Source organism: Dermacentor variabilis, chromosome 9 (genome assembly GCF_050947875.1).
Source record: "Dermacentor variabilis isolate Ectoservices chromosome 9, ASM5094787v1, whole genome shotgun sequence".
Classification (NCBI taxonomy): Eukaryota; Metazoa; Arthropoda; class Arachnida; order Ixodida; family Ixodidae; genus Dermacentor; species Dermacentor variabilis.
In genome coordinates this window covers 66,671,214-66,698,237 of record NC_134576.1, presented here as the reverse complement: position 1 = coordinate 66,698,237, position 27,024 = coordinate 66,671,214, and the positions used below count along the sequence as shown (strand labels likewise).

The window sequence follows — 27,024 nt, the reverse complement described above, 5'->3', positions numbered from 1 at the left end:
TGATTATGAGGCATCCTGCAAATCGGCCCAATGGAGCAATTTTTGTGGGTTATTCAACATGGACCTAAATCCCAGGCAACGAGTGGCTTTCATAGCCTTCAAATCTGCAGCGCAAATGAGTACCTCCCAATGCGAGTGCCATGAAGAAAATAATTATGAGCAATGTCACTTACAACTAACACGAGTTGGTTTCATTTCGCTCGACACTTGATGCGCGAAACTGTAATGATGGATCAAAGTTTTATAGGTGAACATTGCAGCCTTGGCAGAGTACTTTCACAACGAGAGTAAACGTATCTGGAGAGCAGATACGGAATATCTGTGCCACACACCATACCTATTCTCAACACATTTGCTTGGGGCGCCAACACTTTCGCAAAGAACAACGCAAAAAGGAGCTGCAAGAGCCGCAACAGTTTTATTAAAGCACCAAATTTCCGCCCCTTTTCGAACTACAAACATGTTCATTTTCAACTTGTAATAGCGCTAATACATCAGAACTCTGAAGAATTGGAAAAGCTCGAAAAGGAGCCGGCGTGACGAACATTTCGGAAAGTGGGCCGCTCTTTAATACTTTCAAAAAAACCTCTCGTAAAAGTCACATTAAACGGTGAGGGTGTTATAACACGGTTGCGAAAGATTAAAAACGAGACATAAAATGAGCACTATGATGAAAAAGTGGAGATTGTTTTTTCGAAGGAAAAAAAAAGACTACATATTGCGTCGGGTTAATCAAACGGGTACCAAGGTAGGAAAGCGCCGTGGGCACTGTCGGTGTAGCACCGCCATGAAATTGGGTACTTTCGAGAGAGCTAGAATGATGCGCTCGATTACGATGGAAATCAAGGAAGTAATTTTAGGGAGCAGGAAATTTTATAAGGGGTACAATTTGTTGAAAACAGCCATACATGACCTGTATTAATGGAAGGCGTTGTCATGGCGGTACCTGGAACGACTAATGTGGTAGCTCTACGTTAGAAGAGTCTGCTAATCCGGATGGACAGGACAAAATTTGCAGCTAAGTCACATGATGGGCTGGGAAAAGCACGAAATGTTTTTTTAACAAGTGCGGCTCATTATTAATCGTAGCGGTTTGAATTCACGAACACGTATGAAATGTTCGCACGAACATTTTCGGAGGTGAGGCAGTGGGGCAGTTGCATATGTGTAGCAAGAGACAGGGGCTCTCACTGGCGCCTTAGACGTCCATGACATCAGTAAGGCTGAGGTAGCTGCAAATGCGGGCGAGGAGATCCACGTCGAGATCGTCGAGCGTGGTTCTTCCCCGTTGGTCGCAAGTTACTCTCTTCCGGATGACGCCCGTGAAGATGAAGTAATTGGCAGCCAGACGGTTACGAGCGTCCTCGACCTTGTCCTTCGCCTCCTTGTCGGTGAGTCTGAAGTTCTCGCACATCATCAAGTGCACGGAGTACGAGTACTGTAGGGTCTCGAAGGCTAGGGCATCACTCTTCTGCATTGACCCGTAGATGAACCGGATGGCTTGGTTCACAAGCATCTGCGTACCGGAGAAGGTGGAGTTTGTCACTGAGATGTGCAGAATCCATGGAAAGGCCCTCAGTCCGAAGTGCTTAATTTCTGCACTCTCGCAGTGCAGAGCATAAGCACTCGATTTTGTACCATCACATCGAGAGCAGAAGATAGGTTACAGACGGGTTATTTGATCCAAAAATATTTGCAATCGTACTCAAGAGGTGGAACAGGCTCACCATGTTACGCCTCAAAGATTCCTTGATGACATAGTCACTGGCGCGATTGTCATCGCCAACAGCCACGCTGACTACTACGAGAAAGCGATTGCGGAGAATGGCCTCCTTCAGCTCGCGGCAGACAGACCGCAGCTGGGTCCAGTTGTCAACGCCGCTGTCCATGAGGTCGATATAGAGCAGGTTGAGCGTGCGGTTCTGCTCTACCATTCGTCCGAGTGCCTTGACTGCCCTCCTCCTGAAGGTCATGTTGGAGAGGAACAACCTCTGGACGCTCCTATTATCTTCCAGCGAGCGAAGTATGCTGACCGCGTTGGCTTCAGATACAGCAACATTCAGTTTCAGCTCTCTGCATAGATAGAAAAGGCATTGTTCATATGGTAAGGGATCAATGTGGTTTATGCCCAGCTGATAGAAAAAGGCCTCGCGGATATAACACGCGAAACTCCCATTAGACAACCATTTCGTTACAAAAGATGACCCTCCGAACGAGTGTTCCAATTGCTCGAGAATGCAGTAACCAGAAGGATGAAACACCTAAACGACGGGGACGAAACAGCTAGCTTGTGACGCAATGCCGGGGCCAAGATCTGTTGGGCCCAGCTTTTGGCTTTCCAGCTTGTTTCCTTGCTTCATGTTGATGCCCAGCGACATGGCAGCTAATACTGATAGAAATGCTGCGATGTCTGATGCGTGGAACATGGTAAGGCATGAAAATAGGCAGGAGTTACTGGAAAAATTTACCACGGAGTGCAGCTCATAAAGTGAGGTTTTTTCGAAACATACTGTTACGGGGATGTTAGGAGTATAGACTTACTGTATTTACAATACATATAGAAGTAATCAAGGTACTTGAGATTGCTGAACAAGAACACTCAGCAGCGAGCGTCTTACGATCTTCCTTTCTCTTTTATCCTTCCACAACAATAGAAAGCTTCTGGACGTTCGATATTCTGGTCTATCCAAGCAGCGCATGCTATGAAGCATGCAAGGTCAGTCGTTTTACAGAGCTTGTGGTAATTCGAAGGAGGGTAACTGCGCTGCACGCAGCGTTTCCGTTTAGCATGTATCATGGGAGAAACCCTACGTCTGCATACTAAATTGAGGGATGCGTGTTCGTTTGCTTATTTAGGCATTCTTGACTAGGCGCCCTATGGAAGAGGTCCTTGAAAAAGACTCGTTTCATGCAGAATTGTGCACAAAAATCATACGCATTTATAATCAGTTATAGTTGCTCGTAGTTTTGTAGTTGATTAAATAATTCCTTAATTTGGGAGAAGTCGAAGAATTCTTCCTCCATTTTGTAGTTGTGCAATTATTTCTTCATTAAAGGTTTTCGTTGATTACCCTGACAAAATTAGTGGAGTGGCATTGTAATTGATTACTTCGTTTGTGTACCCATACAAGCATGGCTCTGATGGTTATGCATAGAGTATAGACAATAGGTAGGCTGCCCCGGAAAGGCGGTGGTCCCGGGTTCGAGTCCCGGACCAGGACGAATTTTTCTTCAACTTTGAGGCTTTGCTTTCGAGGATCCCGTATGGTTTTCCTTTGTAGCAATTGCTAGGAACGGGTGGATGTCTGATTTTCCCTTTATTCATAGTATGTAGGAGTATATCACCGTGAACTGCCTGCAAGCGAGTATTTTTATTCAACGGTAGTCGTGACAAAAGCAAGGATAGATACCTGAGGTACTTCGTCTTGCCGAGAGCCTCAGGCAGGTATCGGATCACCGATGGGATTGTGAATTCTGTGCAGTCCAAGGTGAGCACGTTAACTTGGCGGCTTGGCACCAGGGCGTCCAGAAGGATTCTGGCGTCCTCGGGATCGCGCCTGTCCAGGTCAAAGTAGGTGGAGGCCGCCCTGCACAAGTGGTTTGCCTCGGCGAAAACGTCCCCGTCCGGGTTCACCCAGCCCAAGACCAGACGAGAGGAGAGGTCGAGTTCCCGGATGGTGTCGAGCACAGGGGTTAAGTCTGCTGGCCACACCAAGTTAAGTGCGAATGTCTCCAGTGTCGTGTTCACCTGCGGGAGGCACATAGGCACTGAGGAAGGGCTAGTTGCAGTCTTCGAAGAAAAGTGAATCCTGTGCGAAGCCACGCCGATTGAGAGATTTTGTAATCTGTGCACGAAATACGGGACTTTCGGTTTTAACATTGTGCTAGGCGAAGAATACGACACGCATGTGCGTAAATTGTACTCGTTGGCGTTGCGACAGCAGTTTGAAATAAATGGCTTAGAGGAGGTGCTCCCTCAGTTAATATATTGAAGATTTTGTATACGGGGGCCTTCTGGTGAAATGCATAGCACGAGTAAGACAGATTTTCTGTAGTAGCAATGCCGCATTCATGATAGAAAATCGTATTATGATATTACGCATTTTGAAAGCATGTATATTTTTCCGGGGAGACACGTTGCTAGTGCTGGGCAACGTGAAAAAAATCGTGAACCATTCTACTCTGAAGTTGGGTGACCAGCGAAGCTGTGGAGCACACGACAATGAGGCCACAGAATTGAGAAAAGGTACAACAACATTTATTGTCTTGACCGATGGTCCTCGTGACGAAAGGTACGCACACACATTTTTAGAGATCCGCGTTCGTGTTATGCGTTCGTTATATCGCATTCGTGTTTTCATTTCGCGATATATTTAGGCAAAGAATTTCGAGCCGATTGGCAGTGGGCCAGTGCCGTCAGCGCTTTCGCAGAGGTAGGGCAGTATGGTAACGCTGGCATGATGATCGGCATCAGAGCCAGCCGTCGTAAAAGCGGTAGAAGGTAAAAGCGGGAGCCAATGGTTCGGCATGTTGACTCGTCTTTTTAAGGCGACCTATGCTTTCCTCGGCACAAAATTACCCGTTCCTTTATATATACTTTGCCGAGGAAAGCTTATGTCAGCGTGAGACATGCAAGTCCACTTGTGAAACGATGGCTCCTGCGTTTACCTTGTGGTTTTGCTCAAGCATTCGTTAGAACGCTTGAGTTAGGCACAAACGACCACTCTAATATGAAAAAAAAAAGATGGCAACTATCGCCTCGATGAAACTACAAGATCTCGCGGGTAACTGAATAAAACATCTGGAAAGCTACAACAATTGCAGATAATTAAAGCATTGCAACAGGTTCTCCATGGCGTATGCTCTTCGCCGATGCTCAGCAGTTCAACTTTCCCCCGAATTTTTTTGATCCTGAGTTTGTTGGAACCTGTAATCTAACTGTACCGTGTAACAACGTTGACCACAATGTTGAAGGAGAGCACGAGCTTGGGGTTAGGACTACCACATTATCGACGTTTGCGCCTTGCTGTTCTATTGTATATCTAAGTAGCTTCTTGAGCCACACTAATGTATCAGATGGTCACACCTTCAAGTAGAAGTGAATTGCGAGCAACTTCTGTAATGCGAAATGACGTACAATGACACACAGTGTCCTCATTGCAACTGCATGCAGGCTGCACGCCAGCACTTTCGAGCCTCGCGTTAACTTTTCTGGATATTCTACCCATTGGATTCGTTTGTTTTGCCAGCGATCTTTGCTATGTAATCTGTTTTATTTGCTTGTTTGACCCGGTCCCCTTTAATGTCAACTCTTTGCCCAAGAAAGAAAAAGCAGCGGGCATCATCCACCATGCCATGATCTCCTGGACACTTTTTTTTTGTGAAGGAACACGGATCGAAACTTGTACACACCACAGCAAAGCTCCGGCAATAAATTTTAAAGCCCGAGGGTGTCCGTGATAATTATGCGGAACGCCAATATATTTGAGGAGCTGGACATTAAACACGTCCCGCACAAACGTGTTTATTGAGGCTAAAGGTTGAACTGGAAAGATGCACGATACAAATTGAAATGCCAGGCTCGTCATTGCTGAGTAATGAATCTGGTTATTTTGCACTACAATCACTACAAAGGTGACTTTTATACGACGCTTAAACAGAAAAGCTGGAAGTAAAAATGAAGCTTTGGTTCTTTACAGGTGATTGCTTTCAGCGGTTTTAAAACTGAATTATGAGGGTACATTGCCAGTGAAGTCATTTTATCGCGCGTATGGTGTTGATGAAATCTTTGAGCTCTATGCTTTCTCGGGGACGCATGCGCTTGATTGGCCCCACATTTCAAGCACTGAGCTAGATGTGAATTTTCTTGTATTCAGTGGGAAGGTCAAAGGAGCGCTTTCGATGTTTAATGCAATGGCTCGGAAGGAGCGTGCTATAATCAACATCGAAGGTATACATTCGATGACAACTGAACCGAAACACTTGCAACATTTCTTACAATACATGCATGCAGTGCAGTATATCGTAGAGGCGATAAATAACTAAATGTCTACTTCGGTTACACTGAAACCTTTGTCTACCAACCACCTCATTGTTTTCTTTGCAATATAGGCCATTTTTTAAGGGTATAGGCAAAACTAAGTTACAGAGGGCTGCAAGAATTTGAAACTTATTTGTCCTCTTAGCAAAAGCTCAGATTATCTTGCATTTCCGTAGCAATCGCACTGATGTCTCAAAGCGAAGATTTACGACGCAGGTGTCGTTGCTGGATATTCTGATATAGGCAAGCCACTTCACGCCAGTTTTTCCTGCTGCACTTTAAAATGCGCTGCCGAACTACCCCGATCACCTTCGTCGAAGAAAAAAAAAACCGATGTTAATGGCGTAATTCACTTAGAAGTTAGAGTATCATGGCGACACTTCAATCTTTGACTGTGGCTCACCCCTAGGGCCTGGAGCATGGTGCACCGTCCATTGATGGACAGCGGATTTTCCTGCACGTACAGCTCTCGCAGTCGGGTGTCGATGACAAGTTTTTCCGCGGCAGCCGAGGCGAAGACATTGGAGAGATTGCAGTTCGTCAGCGTCAGACTTAGAAGCACACCTGCGCCATGACAGTGACATGGCAGGAGAGAATGGGAGATGGAATATGCAGAAGAATAATCGAATGCACTGTCGTTTTATTCCCCGAAAAACCAGCAACCTGCTTGTTGCGAGTTACGCCTGCAGAATTTCTTGACCGCCTGGGTGTACCTAAGGGAACGAGCGCTCTTGCGCTTTTGTTTCATCCTAGTCGTGGGAAGAATGCCGTTGAGAGGTGGATGGATAGAGTTTACACCGCGCGTGTCAAAGGGAACAAGGCAATTTCGCGTTGGCCTGGAATGCAGTGGCCCTGAAATAGGGGCAGGCAAATAAAAAAAAACATTCTACTAGCATCTCCGATCGCCCATTACTAGACAGGGTGTACCACCTACAAGCCAGGGTTCAAGAAAATGCAAACGACACGCAGCTGCTCGAACTACTTTGTTCATTCCGCCTAAATAAATAATTAGTCTTCATAAATCAGCGGCTGTAATATAAAAATTAGATGAAAAGTGTCAAGAACATTGTAGAGCGACATGTAAAACTCTCCACACAGCTTTGCTGTTCAAGATATGCTGCATAAATACATACAGCGTTAAAGAAGCCCGCAAATACATGCAAAGTGCTTCGAGCAGCCAGTCACGCGGCAATTTTGCGTGCATTTGTGGGCTTGTTTTACGATTTTCTCGAGAAATAATTCAGTAACGGCTCCGCCACGTAAAGGGCCCTCGTGGTTCGGAATGATAATTCCGCGAAACGAAGTCTGACGCCAAGACGGAGATTTTTTGCGACACGATTCCCTGAACGCTATCGCTTGCAAATTACCACAGTATTTACTCCACAACATACTGACAGACGCGAAACGGCGAGTTGGGTAGAAGAAATGGGAGGGTAGGTGTTTTGCCGTGACCAATATATTGACCTCTATGCTATGCTAGAAAGGTTAGTCGAAGGTGCACAGGAAAAGTTTCATGAACCACTGAGTTGCACAACTAAAGTAGCGCCAATGGCGATGAATCAAAATACGCGCGAGCGCTGGTCACTCCGCAACGCTTACCAGCATGCTAGAGTGCAGTTTGGTCTGCCTTGGTCGTGGCATAACTAGCATAGCGGTCTCTGTGACCGTTCCGCAAGCAGCGAAGCCCTAGCAAGCCGGACGCCTAAAGAGACCTGCTTGTACCAGTGGGTGCCCGGAGGTGGGGAGCGAACCGCGCAAACTACCGTAACCGAGTAGGGCATCTAATCCTAATCAAGAAAATAAGCTGGACGATATGGTAACTGAACATATTACCGGGTGTTTACCTCTGCGTGATGAAGACACCAAGTTTTTAATGGCAAGACAGGCTCACACTCTCACCGCTTGTACTGCTCACTCCATCACATGATCCCATTCTCTGCACCATTAACCACTTGTTCGAAAAAAGCAAGTCTGCGCTCGTATCTTCTACTTCCTTCTGTTCTTCCTCCGGCTTGCGCTGGCCACTCCTAGGAATATGTACGCCTACTTCGGTGCCACTCCACGAAATAGAAGTTTCCCCAGGCACTGGAGCGGTACATAAAGACACATTGCGGTGCAGGCCACACTCAATGCGCCAAGTGAAACGGCACCTGCATTCCACAGCACGCGTTTAGGAACACTTACTCTAGAAGCATAAAAAGCTTCCGCACTCGGTAACTATCACTGAAATTGAGCTGCGCCTACGATTTCACAACCAGTAGTATAAAATTTTCCACCCATAAGGGTACTGGTTTGTCCGGACTGACAACTTTACGCTGAAAACTAAGAAAGCTTCAATCTACACGACAGCGGGCTCGTATTGCACCTGCAGTGAGAAAATCCTTGGCTGAAAGTTAATCTGGACCCCAAGCTCTGCCCTAAAGAATCTGACAAGAGATCAGTCACGATTGCTATTAGTGCTTAGCGTGTAATTTTACTGCCATGTGTCGCAGCTACCATGTTCGCTTAACACAAGATATGCCCAAAAAAGGATGACAATTCATTTTTACTTAATTTTATGTTACTCCTCAAAAGTAACCTTAACGCATGCAAAAAAAATTTGTTTATTGTGTATCGTCACTTCTAACTTGCGCGCACGAGTAAGTGTCAATGCTTGCCTCCGATAAGGTTGGCGTAGGCTCTCTGCAACGGCACATCCGTCTTGGGGCAGCTTACGAAGCTGAGGTGCTCCAGGCGGCTCGTCGGTGAAGGTGGCGCCGCGGTCGCACCCTGAAGAGTGGCCGGAGACGGCGGACGTCGAGTTAAGGCGGCGGCCATCACCCTGATGTCCGGGGCAGCGATGAAGCACGTGTTGACAATCAGTGTCCGCAGGCTGGCGCTCTGCACAGCTGCCTTCAGCAGAGCTGACGGATTAGCCGTTCCCCCGCCAGAGACCTGGCGGAAAATTAGGCAAAGCCAAGGCATTGAGGCACAACGGACAGTACTTTGTATATGGTGGCTCGCGATGCGGGATCGAAAATGCGGTTTGACTGAATTGCAGACAAGTTGCTAGCTGAAGGATCGCACGTGCAGATTGTCGAGCGATAAGTTAGCGATTAAAACCGGATATATTTTTAACTACATTGTCGTTCTTTATATAACATGTGTAAACGAAGCAAAAGCTTCCGTTTTTGGGAAATAGACTGCTGTATGAGAGAACTTTAGTCAATTCCCTCGAAACAAATGACTTCATCACTCCAGTATTGCGATCGACTATTCCGCGTAAAGCAGTGCGCGCGGCACTTTGCGCGTGCGTTCAAAGCTGCGGGTGTGGCCGATCGTAAACCGAATCTGCAGTGCGGCGCCTACCAAAAATGAAGGAGTGTTTAAGCGAAACATACCCGCATGTGCGTGTTCTCAGCACGTCCGAAACCAATTTTGGCCAGAAGAAATTTTGGAAGCAGTCGTGCGTATTTCACATTCATTGCAATCACCGCATCCTATATACTACTAACTCTTAAATGCACGCGGCGATAACAGGCGTGAAGAACAGTTCCATGTAGTGACTAAAAGCTCGCCAAGTGCGGCAGCAGGGCGGGTGGCGGGGGAGGGGAGGGAGAGGTTATGACTCGACGCTCGCGTGTATGCGTTTAAGAAAATGGGTAAGGTATTCGCAGTACCATGGCTGTACCATGGTCAACGCATAGACATCGTCGTAGAGACAGAACCGCGTGGGCTCGAGTGGCGTGCGCAGTGGTTTGCCGGTTCTCCGGTCACCTACCGAGATTGTCTGAATAAATTTGGTTTCTCGTTTGGGTCTAACGTCTCTCCTGCGTTCGGCTTCCTCCGAGGTCCCACAGCGCGGCGACCCAACGTTTCCTCTGCGTTTTAAATGCTTCAGCACTTCTATGCCTACCCAACGAAGAAAGACCGTCACGCAAGACTATCGTTTTCAACATAGAGGATTCAGGAGCGAGCGAATTCGCATTCATGCTTCTCGCTTTAATGCCAACTAAGCGGCGAGAACACGGCGCACACGAAGCTATCAGCACCCAGTGCACTGTCTCCACCGCAGACCGCTTTCAAGATATGGCGCGCTCGTTTCGCTGCAACTCGAACTGAGCGGTGAGAACACGCGCCCGTGCTGCCGTGCCATACGTAGCCGGAGTACGATTGATCACGATGGATTATGGTTTGACGCGGGTGGATAACGCGGTAAAGAGCAATAACGGCTTTGATGATCGGAGAGTCATCTGCGCACCGAACGGCGCCACCTACATTACTTTGCTTGCATCATCAATTCACCATGCGCCGCCGTCCGCAGCAGTTCAGGTCGCCGCAGCGCTGTGGTTTATACTGGTTGGACTAGGTCTCATAACATTGACGATACCGGCCTGCGTAGAGATTTGGAGTATAAGTCTGCATAAGCATTGCACCAGGTGCTCGAGTAGTTTCTACGCGATTTCCTTTTTGGAGGGCGGGCATGTCGATTGAGCAGCTATATACGGCAGTTGTCCAGGGCCAAGGTACATTTGACCCCAGGAAAGCTGGTCCTTCGGAGGCCCCACAAGAGCGTTCAGAAAGACACCAGAGGGAGAGCGAGACTCACTGAAATAAACAGCTAACTAACCAGCAAGCGAAGTGAAACGTAAAATTACAGAATTCCTTTCCACATTTGTGCATCCATGTTATTGGCTTCTGCTCCGTTCAAGTAGCATGCGCCTTTATGGCTCAACCTCGTGGTCTTTCAGAAACAGTGATAAACTTGCTCGTCGGAAGTAGTGTGTTGAGGACTGGGCACCCTCGTAAATGGTAGTGGGAAGTCCGGCACTTGTGATGTCCACCCTCGAGTAGAAACAGGTACGACGTACATGGCTTGCGCAACACAGCTCTGCACTATCACTTAGATAGTGGCACCTTGGGACGTCAGGATCTTGACACGAAAGCTTGCGGAGCCAGTGTTGAGGGAGAAGTTGAACCTGTGCCATGCGCCGGGGCTTGTGAGCCTCATAAAGAGACACGGGATCGAATGTGCTGGAAGGCTTCAATGAGGACCGAGCTTGCATGAGTGTATCGTACATTTTGTTATAAATAAAAAGAATGTGTTCGTCAAGCCCGAATTTCTTGATAGACCTTACTCCATAAAATTTGTGGCTAAGATGCAATTGTTTATGGGATTGGATTTTGCTTGGTCCTTGGGAAGAGCATGGTCATTTGCGGAAGGTTTGACTCATACTAGCGGGCTTGTGAAGTAGGCAATATTCACTCTAAAGACTACTTTCAAATATGTTCAGTGTTTAGTTTAGTAACAAATGAAAATATTACTATGTATTAAGGATATTCACATTCCCTGCATAAAAGACATTTCTGCATGCACATGAATATTTTGGTTAAGGTTTATTAATTGAGCATACAAATGTTCTGCACATTTGGAAATAGCGTATACTTGAAGCAAAAAAAATATTCAGTATTTCGTGGTCTCGCTATTTGCAGTGAGTGAGCAAACCGCAATTGTGTCCGTAAAACCTCAAAATATTTGTGGAGCAACAATGTACATGTAAATGCTCCATCTCCGCAAGAGTGCGTTAAGCAAGTCCGGGTTTGGGACAACAACCAATCTTGCTGATGACAGACTGAGCAGCTATTCGGTATTTAACAAATAAGAGGCGGTTCTCTGTGCTTAGCAGATTCTTTCACACGTGAAGAGCCGGAGATGTGCCTAGCGCGGGTGATTATTGAAGAACAAACCGATGAATCGTCAGTCAGGGCCAGTGGTGGCTTGTGCTTACACACGATAAAGCTCATTATCTGAAAAACCGTGCGAATTAGCAATCGACCATGAATGGGAAAATGATCCTGGAGTATACGTACCGCTAAAGTGACTCAATTGGAATAACTTTTTGCTATTCTCATTCGAAAAAGCGTCTCGATATTTATTCTGGAAAATGAAACACGCACTCCTGTAAACAAAAAAATAGTTTAGAACAAACCTACAATTATCTCACTTACATATATCGTTAAGTTTAACCGAACAAATCTTCTCGTGGTCCCCGCCAATTAGTCTCCCCTTCGCTAATGAGGACTAACCCATATGCAAAAATATCCTAGCCAATGGACGAAATTTATACCTCTATTCACTAAGTTTCTTGTAAATCATATCTGTCCGATGACAAGCTAGAACACTGAGACAATGCCGCAATTAGCACCCAGTTCGGTAATAAAATGTTCGATATCATAAAGACTGCATAAAACACCTCTATCTTGTATAAGACTTCATTGAATAGAAATGCCAGCGTACCTGTAAGTTCATCTAAGATGAAATGATTTAGAATATTGACCAGTTCTGTGCCCTAGATAACGTTGTCATCTATTCCGCATCATTCCGTTACGACTGTAGCAATGAGGCCTCGACGCGGTAGGGAGGCCGCATGACATGCAGCCCTTATATCGTCCTCGACTGGACCCGTAGGCTGACCAGCGATCGCAACACGAGGTCCTGAAGAGTAGTGGTAACACGTGGAAACGTAGGACCCGCGTGTACTTAAGTGGATATATGTCGGTCAGTAGAACGAACATATACAGTGCAACCATAAAAAAAACCAGACTAATTAAGTAAGCCTGAACTATGGGGCCACTGGAGGGACTATTATAAGCGAGCATTTCTTACAAGTTGATTTCAAGCTCTTTGACGTGAAACCGAACACCTGCGTTGTGACGAGATTTACTCACCGTACACGGAGTGTTCAGTAACATACCCTTCCTTTGCTAAATTACGGAAGGCCAGATACAAATTACGGTCAGCTACTCGTAGGAAGCGTAAGTTGAAAACGGAGCTCATGGGGTGAACTGCAGGGCGGGCGAAAGCATGACCTGCGAGATTAGTCTGCGCGTGCTGTACCACGCGCCACCGGATCTCAGGCTACCGAATGGTAAGGCAACGCCTACTACGCAATGGTGGCCCCGTGGGCCCGCCTGTTGCTGCGGGTAGGCTGGGCAGCGGTTTCATGCGTAACATGGTAAAAGTATCCAGTCAACTACCATGAAATGGAACCTGGGTGCGTTTCAAATTTTGGCGGACCCAAAGTTTGCCAGCGACGCCGGAAGGCCGTAGTGCAAGTCGATGCTGCTTCAGTTCCTGACTAGCGGGCACATAAAGCTTCGAGGAGACTTGAAACCTGCAGCTAAGGCAGCTATGGTGTAGCGAGCAGAAGACAGACGAGTGGTGTTATGGAGCTGAGGTGGGCTGCGGAGTGAAGGGAGTGAACGAGCTATACCTCATCGAATAAACGGCCCATTGATGGAAGCGAGGGTAAAAGCGTAACTTCAAGTGCTTTCCGAAAACGAGTGCTAACCGACGCCGGCAGGAATGTGTGCGAGTCGTCCTACAGCTGAGGTCTAAGAAGCCGCATTTCTCTTGCAAATTATATGGCATGTTAAACTGATGAAAAAAAAAACATCGTTCTTAGAGATATTTACTTAGTCTTAGCACTTGACGTGACATCAAGTAATGGACGTAAAGGGGAATTAGGTGTGAAGACGTGATGACGCTTTGCCTCTCTGAAAGATCGGTTGGAGAGATTTGCATCAAGTCAGAAAAACACAATAAAGGAGTGCTCGGTTATATCTTACCTCAAGTGTCTCGAGGGTAGTGTGCTTACGGACGACGTTCGCAAGGGCGTCGCCTGCTCGGGCCACGAGGAGGGGTCTCTGCAACCACATACTCTTCAACGAGCGGTTGCGGGCCAAGTAGTCTAGGAATGTGGCAGCATCATCGTTTTCGACCTGTGAATGAAAGCCAAAGCGCGCCTGTCCAGAAGGAAATTTCGCGCAACACGCGGGAAGACCACAGAATAGAATCGAATAGTCTGCTATTCAACACGGTGCAAAACCTCGCTATTTGAAATTAAAGAATATTTGTCCGATACGTTGAAGGAAAACAAGAATGAAGACCGATTCCGGTGCAGGAGAACCGCGGTTGTAGTGCAAGCGATCGCGTTAGTGAAAAAGCATAAAATAAGTCATATTCTGAATAGTTAGCCGTCGTTGAATAACTATATGTCCTTGGGCAGACTACGAGTTCTTAGTGTATTTAGACAAATCTACTTATGCAGAAAATCTCACCATGTTTTGGTTCGTTCGAAACGACATGCGGTGCTCTATTGCCCTTAACGCATTAATCGAGCACTGCATTCGTGCTTGTACTAGGGACGTGCTGTTATTTTATTCACACCCACTTTAATGTTATCGCGTCCAATTTCTGTACATGGCTTTGATTTGCAATTGTCGTTTCAAATACTATTCATTTGTCAACATCATCAATAAATAATGCCTTTATTTGCCATAATCCATGAAGCTTTCGATGCGACATTTTTTTTAGTTATCGGGGTTACCCGATAACTAAAAAACCCAAGCGACTATTTCCCAAGTTACCCAAGTGTATTTCCGAGTTACCCAAGCGACTATTTCCACGAGACAACGAGTCAATTCTGTATTTTGCGGCAATGCAAAATTAATTTTACTTTATTTGCCTCGGGAAATAAGAAGTGAACTTCTGAATCGGGAGGAAGCAGGCACCCTGACGCCGCCGGCCCCTCGATCATCGTTACGCCAAGATACCGGGTCGCTCAGTGCTATTTACTTGAAATGTAGAGAAGCAGTGCGAATGTGCGAGCTCCACGAGCCTCGGCCCACCAAGGAATACCCGTGTTTAGGGCAGTTATCCATGCACATCTCCCCACAAGAGTCGTACAAGGTCAACCGCCCGCGCTGAATAACCGAATGTGAGCATTGACTTCCAGGTTAGAACAGCGTCACCGCCACCACGATGAAAAAGTATCACGAAAGACGATGAAACTTTACAAGCTTTAAGGTAAGCCTTATAACGTCCTCGCCACACAAGCACGACTGAATAACTCGAGCAACATTACTTTCCACTGCAGCGAACTGAACTGGAGCAGCGGAGCAGCGAGAGTTTTCTTTGGAAATCAAGCAGCTGTCGACATATAGTTCAACCACTTGGAATAATTTAGCCCACGCAAACGCGAATACATTTTTATTCGGCGCTGCAAGCAATGAAAAAGCCATTCCTAACTTATACGATCAGCGCTGGCCACAAGAATGTTGCAGTCGGAACCAACCTCTGTGGTCGGAGCAGGTAGCAAACAGATTTTTCTGCGCGCGCACGCACTTTTCCGATTTTGCGAAGAGTTCACGACAGCGGGTGCACGGTCGCAATAGCGTTGCAAATCGACCGCAGCAAAGATGCCGAATGCAAATGAACGAAGCAAACTGGCTGCTACATTCGCCTGTTCAGCCGGTAAGCTTACAATAACATTGCAGTGCAGAGCTAACCGATAAACGAAAGCTACAAGTACGCTGCCTCTGGAATATTAACCAATGTTTCACATAGTCCAGTGAATATAGCGGCTGTCACAGCGGCTGGGACAGCCGTGTATGCGGCCGCCATGGCCACTGTAAACAAGTGAGCACAGGTCGATCAGAAGAAGCTCAATCGTGACCGCTGCCAACTGAACACATGACGCCCATGGCAATGGTGCTGAAAAATGCCCACACGTGGGAGGCTGCAATTTCGGTTGGTTGCCGCAGCTCCTACACTCGGATAATTGAGCTGTGCTGAATCGTGTCCTGCGCTTCATTGAAGCAATGCTTGCTAGCGGCAACATTTCGGCTGTCGTATTCTGTATTTTTCACCTTGTGTAGATTTCACCTACTGAAATCCGCAGCAGAGGGGGACGCGTGTAAACGATCTTTATTGCTATTGTTCTGAGGCATCAGCTTCTCTGTGCATGAAAATTTTCCTACGCTATAGGAAGGCGACTCGTCGGGGAGTCGTTACATGGTATTAGAGAAAGAAAGACCATCTACAAAACAGGATGACAAATATTGAGCGCAGTACTCCAGTCGCCTTGCCAAGAATAATGTTCGTCAATAGGACGATTTGCGATGGCGCATTGTGTATGATGTCTTAAAGTATATATCAGTTCCTGCATCCGGCCCGCGTACGCAGGCTTAAGGTAGAGAACGTGTTACCTATTTGTTTTTTGCGTACATGTGCAAATATTTTACTTCGATAGCATGCGATGTCCAGACACCCACGAGAGCGCAATTTCGCTTTCGTGTAGTTATTTATTTTCTGTTATTTTGATCACCTCACGTCATAAGGAAATCCTCATTATCTTATGCGTACCTTGCCGACCATAGAATGCCATTTAACCGCTTAACACTAGATAACATCCATCCCTTTAACAAACTATTCTCCAGCCTCATGGAGGCCTATAGTCGTAATTTAGTAGGAATTCAGTGAGCGTTATATCACACATACAATCACTGAAACCGCAGTGAATGACTTAGCACTCCGAGTGTCCGTGAAAAATTAAACGTCAAGTGTGCGGCGCACGACAGTTTCTGCGCTGTGATCGGGGGCTGGTGGGGAATCGCGGCGATGTTTGGGAATTGAAACCGCCTCGTCGTTTTCAAGAGCGGTGTACTGTTGGCAACAGTCAACATAGAGGAAAAATAAATTAGTTGCGTAGAGCGAGCTTGCACTGCGCTTTATTTCTGAATGAAGCATGAAACTATCTGAAAACTATAGCACAATTACACCTTCGCTGGCACCGGAATTCTTCGTTAGGAACTAAGAATAGCTGCGCCACATGGAAGGCGAAGTGTCATGGGCAGTTTGTTACAGAAACGCATCTGATACATTTAAGGCACTAACAGGCAAAGCAGGAAATACTGTACATGAAATGTATTAGTTCATATCTTCATGTTACTCAAATGAAGTAACAAGTGAAATATTGAAGCGTTCCATTAAAAAACTAAGCAAGATACAGCAGATCAATACTTCGCTGAACAGCTGGTGTAACGTAAATGTAGGGTCAAAAACTGGCATGTGGTCCTAGCTGTGACAAGATCGATGTGTAATTGAGATGCACCTTGATGTAGGTGCATAAATGAAAGAATGGAAAGACAGGCTAATATTTGAATTTTTCTGGTTTTTGCAGATAGTGGTGTGACACTATTGTTGAACTTCCAGCTAAACGGTTGACTATGACCGTCGTTGTTTTCATAGACGAGCGGAACCATCCAAGGTCTGACGTTATATGGATGAAATGAACAACTTGCTAATAAAGGAATGCACGATTGAGACCTGCGAGTACCGTCATGCAACTAGGGGTTGGCAGGCACAGAGACGAGCACACAAACTAGTCTTGTACTCTCAATTTAAAAGCTATTCGCTTCGCTAGAGGTGGCGAAAGAAAAGGAAATTGTGTAGCGGTTACGCTGCTACGAATATTTGACCTCGGTTTTTAGAGAGCTTTAGAATAGGGGTCCGAATATTTTGGGGGGCAGAAAGCTTTGCGGGTTTTAGCGTTGGGGCACGCAGGGTTGAGGAGGTAAAGAGTAGGGCTTTGCGTTTGCGGATAGAGTCTTGCGCTGGCAGCGCTACTGTGCCGTGAATGAGAAGCTATAAATAATAAAATGCAATATACTATTTTACGATAAGGAGTATTGACTAGCGTTTCCTCGTTTAATTAGACTTGAGGTTATTGTATTAGCAGCAAGCAATTTGCTGCGCTTAGTTTTGATTAACGAAACTTATGTGCCTCCACAGGCCAAGTTAAGCCATTTAGGCCTACGAGCCATGAAATTGAGAATCGAACTCTGAATCAGTGGCGTTTACCAAATCAACATTCATTACACAAGTTAGTTGATAGAAAGTGATTACCGCAGTCACTTCTAGCTTATGAACTTCGCGCGTAAACGCGAATCTAGTCCAGTTTTGTGCTGGGTTTGAGCTGCCGCTTTGATGGGTGCAGCCATGTTGCTTGACGCAAGGCTTTTGGGGCAGCTTTAGGGGTTCCCGCTAAATCTGACATGGCGTGCCTGACGCAAAACCTAAACGCACTGTGCGCCTCAGGCATGCGCAGTGGCTTCAATACCGTTTCTTTGGAGCCCTTATTCTAAAACTTGTCCGTTATACACTTGGAGGTGGAAATGCCAGATTCTTTTGGCACTACAGCGCTTTGGGTTGAATATCCGTGTGAACTGAAAGACTGGCTTGAAATTTGGCTGATGCGGCAGTTGAGTGGTACATAGTGCCAGTGTAGCAAGTAGATAGTGCCAGCTCCGAAAGTTCAATGGCCGGGTGAAACATTGCGCCTGAATTGTGTAATCACGCGCGAAAGCCTTCTCTCAAATTTATCCCCAGAAGATGAACCAGAACACAACTGGTGTTGCCAGCTTTCTGGCTCGAGATAAACATTGCGTCATGGTGCACAGACAAGAAAAAAGTTTCCGGTCACTACCAAAGTCAAAAGTTCTTTCGGATAAAGGTGCGCCGTAATCAACTTCGGACTGGGTGAGTGAATCGAGAGCTGTTTGTTTCTGAATATGCTACAGGACCATACGAGTTGGCACACTTGATTACGACGCAACGTAACGATGCAGCATGCCAGTGAGTAACAATTCAAAAGCATAGAGGCATCTAAATTCAAGTAGAGCATAGCGCGAAACAAAAAAGTTGCAAGAATGGTTACTGAGACGTCGTCCACGGTGAGATGGATAAGCGAAGTGGTATCTTCCATGAAGCGTCCCAGCGTTAGCGCAATTTCTCTGTCGAAGAACACACGCATTAGGAGCAGCTTGCGAAGAGATGCCAGGGCAGCCAGCGAGCGAGACCATATGATGGCTGTCGCAGGAGGTACCTGGAAGAATAGATTGGTGACAGGATTGATTGAACAGAAAAACAACGTAATTTTATGCACCGATGGACTTCACAAAAAATGAAAATATGGGGTTTTACGTGCCAAAACCACTTTATGATTATGAGGCACGCCGTAGTGGGTGACTCCGGAAATTTCGGCCACCTGGGGTTCTTTAACGTGCATATGAAATCTAAGTACACGGGCGATGGTGTTCACGCTGCTGCGACAGAAATGAACAGAGGTGAAACAAGTTCGAGTGAATTTGACACGTGACGGCAGTAAAACGTCAATCCGTAACCACCATCGAACTAAAGCTTCAGCTCACATCTAAATCCGCGAGATTATGTTGTAAACCACACGGAGCTAGCTTGTAGTGTTAGCGCTGACAGCTAGGTTAATCGGAACTCATTCAGCATTTCCCCCGCTGCGTATCAGCCCATATGTTGCTCCAAAACCGCTCTTCGTAACAGTTGTTCACACGGGAGCACACGGGAGTTGTTCTGTTTGCGTGCTCAGCGAATGAGCAGCAGGGCCTATGTGATCTTCAACAGAATAGCCTAGGACAAAACGCTGAAATACACATGTGTGAGCATGCGCCGCAATCGCTCCTCTCGCATAGGCATCAGTCACACGACGCGGGCCGTCGCGGCCAGCGCTAAATGGCTCGTTACTTCTGTCATCCACCGGTCACGCTCACCTGGCCGCGCATATGGGCGTCGTCGGAGTGCAACTCGAAGTGGTCGAGCTCCCCGGCGCGGGTCTTAATGGCGTCCCAGAATACCATGGGTTCGACTCTGTTGATAGCCGCGTCCAACACGACGCGTAGGACGCATCTGTGGGCAAAAACGGACTGTCAGAGCCGACACTGAATTGCCGAACGAATTAGACAGTCGTGAATGCACTCGGCCTGACCTATAGTTTAGCAAGACGCATCGAAACAAAATCGAAACTTGCCGGAAAGACTGCTTTCCTCAGACCGGCCACCCATCGCAGTAGACGATGCACGATTAAGGGTTCAGTTTTTTTTTTGTATAACCCGAATAAGATATATACGCAGAACCCACGCACTGCGGGAATCAAAGCTACGCGAGGCATATTGTAGGTACTGGCTATCGGCGTAGTCTGGGGTTCTTCGAATGGTTATCGGAAGGGCGAACGCGCTTGTTTAAAGCAAGCAGGTGTGGTTGACGGGAGACTTGCTACGGAGGCAAGACTACTATGAAAGTATGACGTCGACAGCATACAAAAGTTTACACTTTGTTTCTGCGCGAAGAAACTTGCGATGATTGCGACCTGAGTCGGTCACTAAAACGGTAAAATGCAGAGATTTAGATTTTGCTCACGCAAATAAGATTTGGCTGCCCATGGGGACACAAACAGCAACCCACGGCTGCGTTTTCAAGCGACGCTTGTATTGCCTCACTCGTGTGGGCATCGGTGTTGGTGCTGCCGTACGAAAAAACCCATATCGCGCGAAAATTTTAATTGCTTGAAGGGTATCGAGACCACCTCACTCATCCCGATTCAGCCACTGTCGCTTCTTACGCGAGGTTTAAAGCGGGGTTTTATAAGCATGAAGTAGACGCAGCGCAACGCACGAGCCAATCACAGGCGTCCCCTCCATCCGGAGGAGGAAAAGGGGTGTGATCGCGTGTGCGCTCGACTCGCGCCCGCCGTTTTCCGTTCATTCAGGCTCGGCAGTTAGGCGGGGATGCTGAGATTGGTTCTTTCCGTCTAAGAGCAGGCGGCATTGAAGGAGCTGCAACGGGAGCGGGCCGCGCGTCATGCGTTCGGCGGAAGAACAGGCAGAGTTGGATGAACGCAGGCGGGAACTCCCTCGAGGAAGGGCTCGTCGTCGACGTGCCGACCACGCCGTGAGAGCGCGAAGCCGAGGCGTAACGACAACGAAGAGCCGCTGATTCCAAGCTTCACTTGCACCCCTCTGCACAGTAGTGGAAGGACGGTCAAAATTTCTTTTGTACTCCCTTGGAGTTCCTTTTTAAACCCGGCAATTTTCATACCCCAACTTTGCATATGCAAGTACTAGAACTCACAAATGTAACGCAGCATTTTCGTAGCGTTACCTGCTACGAAGAAATGACTAATAAATTGGAGCCAATACCGAAAGCGGTGCAGTATACTCAAAGCTTTAGTTGTTATGAGGCAAGAATATGAGAAACCGAAACAATGTAGGGGCAAGTGTGTGGCCGAATGCAAGCCAGCGCGGGCTCACGTGCCCTTGCTAGTGCCCTGTGACGCGACGCACCCGCCAGTGGTGTAAATGAGCTCGTTGATTTTGGTACGAGAGAAGCATGAATGCGACGGTGGTTTCACTTATAAAAAATTTGGAGAACCTTAAGCTTCGCCTTTAACAGTGGAACGCTATGGCATTCAAAGATCCTTGACTGTTTCCTGGCAACTGTAGGTGATGTAACCATAATGTTTACCGGAAAACAATGGCGGTGAGCGCTACGCACGAAGGTGAGCTTTCTGGTAGAAACGTGGCCTCTTGCCTGGGCTGCGCATGCGCGCGCCATCTGGATGGTGTTGAAAGGAATCGAGCGGGAATGGTATAAACGCTGGAAAGGGGGTTTGTGTTGAAATATCCGCCTAACACAGTTACCGTGTGTTCGTATAGTAAAACTGCAGTCCAACGCCATCATGTCTGTAGGCTGTGTCTAAGCCACACTTTACAATTTTTCTGACGCATCTTACTTTGAGAAATTCAATCAGTTTGCTAACACCTTTGCTCTACACGGGGGCCCTGCGTGGTATGAGTGCTTCGGAACAATTTTTCCCTCACGAGACTCCCGGTGTCGGGGTCTGGCGCCGGATTTCCTGCGACAAGGGAGGATAGCGGTTACGCCACATCGCACAATGAGTGCGATGGTGGCGTAACGTTGAGAGCATCGGGATGCTCTGCGCGACTCCCGCACTTCTGCTGTTGCGATTTTGATATTTTACGTGCCAAGATGATGATCCGATTATGCGCTACGCAGTAGGGGAGGCTCCCGAATAATTTGCGCCACCTGACTTTATAACGTGAACCCAATGCACCGGGCGGTTTTTTCACTTTCTCCTCGGCGAAGTGCTGTCACGACAACTAGATTTTATCCAGTGCCCTCGTGCGTAGCAGTGTAACGTAGTTGAGCTAAGCTTCCACGGCGAATGACACGAGTTTCCTTTCTATGAAACGAGCGGAGACATGAGCCTACCTGCCACAAGGTTTCCGATTAGCCAAACAATGCTTCGCTTTAACGAAATAGTTATGCCGAAAGTTTCATAGAAATATTGTTTTGACCGAAAATGGTTCGTGAAAGAAGCTGCCGGAGATCGAAAGGGCAACCCGTTCGCTGCGGCGTGTCCGCGTGCACTCCGATGAAAGGAGTCCGGAAACGCGAGACTCTTCTCGCCCAACGAGAAATTATCTTGTCCGTACTCTGGTAAAACAATTGGTAGTGACACCTAGTGACCACTTTCTCCAACTACAGGGGTTTTAAGAATTGCAATGGGGCACGAATATTTCTAACTATAGCGAAAAATTACAGACCACGATAGAAGAGGAAGAGGCACATCTGCGATCGCTACTGGCACCTCCTCTATTGCGTTGCGCACATTTTGTACCGTTTAAAATGGGCAACCTATACTTGAATTTGCCTACCCCACCCATGAATGTTCTTATACAAAGAAAACTTCGATTACGTTAACTACTGACAAGCTTAACGGTTATCTCTTAGCAGCGTTGAACTAGCAGTTCAGTAGGGTATGCTGGCTCACTGCAGTGTTAACTTAAGGCTCTTTGGTTACAGTTCGTCACAAGATGTCGCTGCTAAGGGCGTTACTGCCGTAATCTTCCGGTTACCTGGTACTTTTGCAAGTGGTAATGCTTTTACGGGCAAGCTAAAGTAATTTAATTTGTTAATTTGAGTCAGATTCCCGCCACAATGCGGCCGAAGCGAGACGCAAGGATGGACGTGTTCCACAGAGTCATCGAGGTAGGAGCTCGGTTTTTGCAATCTTGCGATGGAGGGTTTCGGAAAGCTCCGAGATAATAGCGCGAGGTGATGTGCGTACTCGAGTATTGCACTGCGCACCACTCGTTGGAAATGTAGACACGTAAGGTTACAAATAAGTTGACATTTAATTCGGGTGCCAATAATAGATTTTCTTAATTTGCGTTCACTGTAACCGCTATATGTCGTTTTGCCTTTGTTATTTAGGCTGCTTCTCACAACTTTTTAGCATGCGTACTGCGTGAGAGTAAGTGTCAGAGAGCAGGACGTGCAGTCATGCGACGCGCTTGAGTGTCAACACTAGTGAAGAAAAGATGGATGGAGAAGTTCAGGAAAATCAAAACGAGAACTTGTTTACATACCCGCACCGGAAGATTTGCGGTATGTGCAATGAGCAGCAGTGCGATCCAGCGATCCAGTTTTAGAACTGTCTCGTGCTTATTTATACATCACTTGTGCCTTCATTGAGCAGACATACAACACGGCGAGGTAGGGATAGCATAATAAAGCTGCAGGTTCCAAAGCGACAACGCGAATAGCCTTATCTTGTAACGCAAAGTTTACAAAAAAAAACAAGGCTAATACTGCCTAGCCAACCATATTCTACATGAAAACTGATCGCAACGCGGCCGACGTAAGAAAGATTTTAATTTAGTAGTGCTAAAGTCTAACGTACGTTTGGAATACGAGTCATAGAGTCACGAATATTTCTGGCAAGCTTTTGTCGTATCGAAACAGACCATTGCATCGTGTCTGAGGGTCTAGGCAAGAGCCCTCGTCAGCCAGAGAGGCTAGGCCAGAGGCCACATGCACAAATGTTTCTTCGCAGTGCCTGTTTAGCCACTCAGCATAACGAATCATCAAGTGCGGAAGGCGCAACGCTGCCCGAAAAAGAAAACACAAAAGAAGAAAAGTGGAGCTCGACACCTCGGTTCGTTCCTCGGCTCTGGTATGAAAGGCCGCGAACTAAGACCGCTTTGGAATCCATCTGGAGGCAGAGCGTGTCTACGATGACAGGAACGCTTGCCTGTTGGAGGCATCGTAGCAGGAATGTTAATTCAGTGCTGGGCAGTGTCGAAGATATATGCATCGTATATGCTTTCTTAGATACAATTTGGGCATCTTGTATTTGTATTATACGTCTGGCAAATTTTCTTGATTTCTTAGTTCTTACTAAGAAATGATACTTACTAAGCCATGATACTTGCTCGCAGCCAACGTACTGTGCCGCGTACATACATCAATGCGTGCGGCTTCTATGGCTCAAATTCTGATGACGCTATAGCGTTGTTATCGAAGTTCCTTTTGGATGGTGCTTTGTTACGAAGTCTGAGCAATGCAAGAAGGGATTTGCCTTGCGCCTAGTTGCTTTCACTCAGTGATTTGAAGGATCTCGTGGATGTGTGCGACTGTTGTGAAGCAATGCCTGCGTACCGCAGCTTCCGGGAGAATTGCGCATAAGGCGGCTATCTTGCCAACGCGATTGTTGCTTGCAAGCGCCAATTTTTTCACTACATTACATGAAACGTTCTTGAGCTGCAGAAGTTCTCTCGCAGGAGAAACTTCTTCAAATTATTGTCCGTTAATGAATACGTCGCTAGCGAATGGTTTATTCCAGCAGATAAGTTGAATACGAAAGGTCATGGCAGCTTTATATGCTCTGTATACACGATGCGTCACAAGAAATGTCTCTACAAGCGCTGCTGCTGCTTTATACTATTCCGGTGATCTGGTATAGCACAAACTGAATAGGTTTACGGACAAGGTAAAACTGTACAGCCGCACTTGAACCATCGTGCAGAGCCTGCCTAGTGACGTTCTTGTGATTCGATGGCGACCTGCAAGCTGGTCGGCAAGCGGGGCAGTGACTCTCATCAATTACAAAAGCGACAAGCAAAAACCGCTGACAGCGCAGCGTATAAAGAGCTGTCATTTTAAGCAGCTAAACCAAGCTCGAGAAATTGTTTCGGAAAGGAAGTATTATAATTTCAGCAAAAAAATTGACATTGACAGACATTACTTAAATAAAAGCTTGATTGGAGTTAAAAATTTGCAAGCAATATTTTTGCGCAAAAGGTTTGCTGCTACATTGTAGACATCTATAATAAGAAATTTGCGAATATAGTGAAGTGTCTTGAGACAAATGTAAGGTATCGTATCCGATACAATAATTGCGGTAGGATCTTGCATTTGTATCTCAAGTACTTGTTTCTCAAGCATCGTGTATCGCATCATGATAGAATTACTAAACATTCTTTGACCAGCCCTCTTAGAATTTTGTATAACCTCCAATATTAAACGGATTTCTGAAAATTCAGAAAAATGCTCCTTCAACGGCGTTTTACAGCTTCATGTGTAACCCACATTTACAATTGAGACTGGTGTGGGACCCTTTAAGTAAATAGTCAACAACCTGGCACACGCTTCTCCTCAAGTGCTGTTTATAGGCTGATAAAGTGAACAGACTTGTGGCTTTGCCAGCATTACTTCAGTGGTACATACTACGCGATGATAACCCATTTAGCCAGTGAGATTTCTTTCCAGCTGGCCTGTAGCTGCTGGTGCAGAGCGTTGGTAGCAACACAATAGACTACGCATTCCTATTAGGATATTCATTTGACCAGGAGGCAATTTTTTTCATATGCATTGTGATTCAACAAAACGCCAGGAGATGTCACCAACAGCTTTGCTGCTGCCGTCCACGACTTCGGTAGCTCGCGAATGGCAAGAAGCGTTTACGGAGAAGCGATAGGTCTCCAATGGCGTAGGAGAGAATCAGTTCCTCACTGTATAGAGGCTATCATTTGCATCGCTGAATGCTCGTACACTAAGTGCGTGCGCCACCGTTACCGCTTGGTCGACCTGCTGAGCGAGCACGCTTGACAACATCCCAATATGCCCACGTGAACGTTGTGGAAAGGAGAAACCTTCACTTCTTGCTAAACCCGGAGGACGCTCAGGCCATGGCTCGAGCGTCGCACCTCAATCAGCCATATAGTATATTATTCGACCTGTGTACTCAGAAGCACGTCAACTTATGTAGTCAGCTTCATGTGAACGTTAGTAATCTTAGGTTTAAGATTTTGCCTTCGTGCCCTGTGAGGAGGAGCACCGTCACAAATGTAGAGCGACAACCTGCGCCCCTCCACCCCCCTTCCTACCTTTCTTATTCGCACACAAAGCACAAAGGGACCTTCTTGCTAACCTGTGCTGTCGCAGGAGCAAGTGCATCAGCAGGGAAACTCGCAGCACGTCCGGGAGTGTTGGCGCGCTGGTGTCTGGCCAGGCGTACCCCTGGAGGGTGAGTTCGCCCCACTTGTGCTCACATAGCTCGAAGAAGCCCTTGGCGAGCGTTCGATTCCACGGATCCAGCTCGGCGATGATCCAGCAGGGCTTCTGGTCAGGCTCCCAGGTGCAGGAACGCTGGTAGCTCTCGTCGTCAACTCCGCCGTTGCCGCCATCGTCACCCCCGTCGCCGTCATCATCGTCGTCAGGGTCATTGCCTTTGGCACCCTTACGACCGCGACCCTTGCCACGACCACGAGGGGCTACATAGATAGAAAGATGTAGAGTTTTAATCTGTCCGCAAGCTGATCAGCATTGCGGATTTCCGGGTTCCTGAACGAGTGAAAGAGTGGTCGGGTTGGTGGCGCCGCGTGATGACCGAGAGCGTAACCAGAGAAACTTACTGATGCAACCAAATGCATTCTGCTTCACGGCTGGTATGAATTTTCGGCAGCGGCATTATGCTGAGCAGTTCACATTCTTAAGTGCTTTCGGCAAGAGCATCAAAAGATGTATATAAGGCACGGTGGTGAGACGAAGCCTCACGAGACCTTGCTAATAGCGTCCGGTAAAGAGGCATTATACAGAAGCACCACTAAAGAAAACTAAATACTAAAAGAAACACTAAAAGTAATAATGACAGGAAAGTGACAGACGGTTCTTTATAGAGGGTATTTTGAGGCGCCCGCCCACAGCGTGGTTCTGAGACTGCTCACGTGGGGACAAGTGAAATGAGTCGGCGGTCACAGTGACAAGATCTGCAGCGCGAAAAATCTCAAAAACCTTCGCGCAGGCGCAGATAGGCCAAAACCACCTTGAGGGAAGGAATTGTTGGGCACCAGTGGGTACGCGTTCTCCGATTGCTTCATTCACCCGTTAACCTGTATATATTCATCTGTCAAACTGCACGTCAACGTGCAACCTTTCAATATGGCGCGCTCTTGTCCTCACTCTTGATAGCTAACTCGTCTTAACCTAA

General features: G+C 46.9%; 1 protein-coding gene across 1 annotated transcript in view; it reads right to left on the bottom strand.

The window, feature by feature from the left end:
- Positions 1 to 407: 407 nt before the first annotated feature.
- Positions 408 to 27,024, bottom strand: part of LOC142592772 (uncharacterized) — a 37,812-nt gene continuing 11,195 nt past the window's right edge. Inside the window, exons 3-11 of the mRNA XM_075704438.1 lie at positions 25,966 to 26,308; positions 19,445 to 19,580; positions 18,580 to 18,747; positions 13,649 to 13,801; positions 8,698 to 8,974; positions 6,444 to 6,604; positions 3,411 to 3,748; positions 1,728 to 2,073; positions 408 to 1,516 (exon numbers count right to left, since the gene is read on the bottom strand). Of these exons, the coding sequence (XP_075560553.1) occupies positions 1,199 to 1,516; positions 1,728 to 2,073; positions 3,411 to 3,748; positions 6,444 to 6,604; positions 8,698 to 8,974; positions 13,649 to 13,801; positions 18,580 to 18,747; positions 19,445 to 19,580; positions 25,966 to 26,308 (2,240 nt within the window). The 3' untranslated portion in view covers positions 408 to 1,198. The remainder of the gene's footprint in view (positions 1,517 to 1,727; positions 2,074 to 3,410; positions 3,749 to 6,443; positions 6,605 to 8,697; positions 8,975 to 13,648; positions 13,802 to 18,579; positions 18,748 to 19,444; positions 19,581 to 25,965; positions 26,309 to 27,024) is intronic.